This window comes from Ceratotherium simum, chromosome 31 (assembly GCF_057802395.1).
Source record: "Ceratotherium simum simum isolate JZ-2026a chromosome 31, ASM5780239v1, whole genome shotgun sequence".
NCBI lineage: Eukaryota > Metazoa > Chordata > Mammalia > Perissodactyla > Rhinocerotidae > Ceratotherium > Ceratotherium simum.
The window spans coordinates 21,479,479-21,481,835 of NC_141930.1; the positions used below are offsets into that span (position 1 = coordinate 21,479,479).

The 2,357-nt window shown below is 65.4% G+C and overlaps 1 protein-coding gene across 1 annotated transcript; it reads right to left on the bottom strand.

Annotated features, from left to right (window-relative positions):
• Positions 1-1,285, bottom strand: BHLHE22 (basic helix-loop-helix family member e22). Its single transcript, XM_087420596.1, has one exon. It carries the CDS (start codon positions 1,272-1,274, stop codon positions 183-185), a length of 1,092 nt encoding a protein of 363 aa, XP_087276722.1. The 5' UTR covers positions 1,275-1,285; the 3' UTR covers positions 1-182.
• Positions 1,286-2,357: the final 1,072 nt, after the last annotated feature.

Below are 2,357 nucleotides of genomic sequence, written 5' to 3' on the forward strand. Positions count from 1 at the left end.
GATTCTGGGGACGTCAAGGCTAAGAGTCCCGTTTGTCTCTGATAGTTCTCCTCAGTTCTCGTCTCTGCTTTGCTCTGCAAGTGTTTCACAACTAGGAGAGGACCAAAATAAAGGGGTTGGAGGGCAGCTTTTCACTTTCCTCTAGCTTTGGGGTCGGTCTTGTGTTTTTCAGGGGGGGGTGTTTAAGGCTTCTCCGTGCACTGTTTGCAGAGGCTGGAGGAGACGCTGTTGAACAGGGCGCACTTCTCCGGGCAGGAGGCGGCCGGGGGCAGCCCAGCGCTGAACGGGTAGCCGGCAGCCTGCTCGTAGGCGCCGAGCGCCGGGTGCAGGGCAGCGGCCGCCGCCGCCGCCGCCGCGGAGCTGGGCAGCGAGGCGGCCGAGATGGCCTGGCCCTGGTTGAGGTAGGCGACAAGGCGCCGCATCTCCTCCAGGGCCTGCGCCTGCATGAGGATGTAGTTCTTGGCGAGCAGCAGCGTGGCGATCTTGGAGAGCTTCCGCACCGAGGGGCTGTGCGCGTAGGGGATCACCGCGCGCAGCTCGTCCAGCGCGTCGTTCAGGTCGTGCATCCGCCGGCGCTCCCGGGCGTTGATGTTGAGCCGCAGCGCCTTTTGCTCTTTGGATTTCTTGCTGCTGCTGCCGCTGCCGCCCCCGCCGCCCCCGCTGCTGCTGCCCCCGCCGCCGCCGCCGGGACCCCCCGAGGGGGCGCCGGCGCCGCCGTGGAGGTGGGCGTTGGAGCAGCCCTCGGCCGCCTTGGCGCCGCCGCCTCCCGCGCCCGGGGAGGCCCGCGGGTCGGCGCCTCCTGCCCGCAGCACCAGCTCGCAGCGGCCGTCGCTGTCGTCGTCGGGGCTCTGCTCGCCGCCGCTGCTCTCGGCCACCGAGCCCCGGCTCGCGCTCTCGCCGTATTTGAGGCACAGGGCGGCCCCAGCCGGCAGGCTGCTCAGGCTAGGGTCGCCCCCCACGCCGGCGGAGCCCACCAGCAGCCCGGGGACGCCCACCCCGCCGCCGCCGCCTCCCGCGCCGCCGCCGCCTCCCCCAGGCGGCGGCAGCAGCAGCCCTGCCCCCTCGGGGTCAGCCGGCTCGAAGCAGCCCAGGGGCGACGAGGAGGACGACGCCGGGCGCTCCCGGGGCGGCGGCGCCAGGGACAGGTCCATGCCCGGGGGCGTGGAGCGGAAAGCCGCCTCCAAGCGCTTGGCGGTGGAGGCGCTCAGACTCTTGTGCAGGAAGAGGTCGTCTTCGCCCGCGGCGGCCGCGCCGAGGTGCAGCCCGCGCTCCATGGTCCGGCGCCGGCGCGCAGCCCCGGCCCGCCGCCGCCTCGGCTCGGGAGTCAGGCGGCGCCGCAGACGCGCCCGAGCCGGGCTCCGGGGCTGGTGCGCGCGTCGGTCCCGGTGCTGCTGGCAGCCCTCTCCCCTTCTTTTTCTTTTTCGCCTTCCCCCGCGCTCGCCGCCTCCTCTTCTTCTTCTTCTTCGTCTCCAGCCGATGGTGCTGGCTGCTGGGGCTCACCATGGGCCGCGGCCCCGCATGGTGGGAGGGTGGGCGCGCAGGGAGTGCAGCCGCCGCCGCTGCCGCCGCCGCTCTGAGCCCAGCCCCGCGCCTCCTCTCCGCACCGTTTATCTTGCTTGGATTCACCTTCAAGAGATTTCCGGACCCATCAACCAGCCGCCGCCACAGACGGGGGAGTCTTTTACATCATTATCTCTGAGTAGGTTATTATGAAGAAGACTCGCCTGTTGGGACAGCGCTTTCTACCCAATCAGGTTAACGTTTTAATTAATAGGATTAAAACGGTAACAAACAATCGCAGGCGCTATCTGGCCGCGAGTCTGAATAGTTTCATTTCCCAGGTCTGAAGACAGGCAGCAGCTAGAGCTTTATAAAAGGCGCCTGCTCCATTATTCTGCCTGCCATCTGTATACACAGCTTAGCGCATATGTTTGCAAGGCGCTGGGTCCTGTTAGTAACCCAACAACTGCCTTTAGCTTGACATGTGTGGCGACTTTCACTCATCAATGAGCACACTAAAAGCCCTACTTAGAGCCGAGGATGTTCTTTGCTCCTTCAGCAAATTGTAGATCGGCGGCGAAGCCTGGGAGTCCCGTGGAAAGCAGACGCCCCCATCCACCACACCCCACACCCACTGCCCTTCCCTCGCCACTGCTGTCTCATCTTGTGCTAAATTATTCTTCCGGGCGAGAATTATACTCCACCCCTATTCGTAGGACAACTGTGGTCTGAATTAGGAGATGGGGCTTTCGGGGGGAAGTGGTGTCCCCGTTGGCTTGCCCCAAATTCACCTAAGATTCTCAGCTAGTAAGAGAGCAAAGTGATCGTCCCCCTTGAGCACACTGCCTTATTTCCAC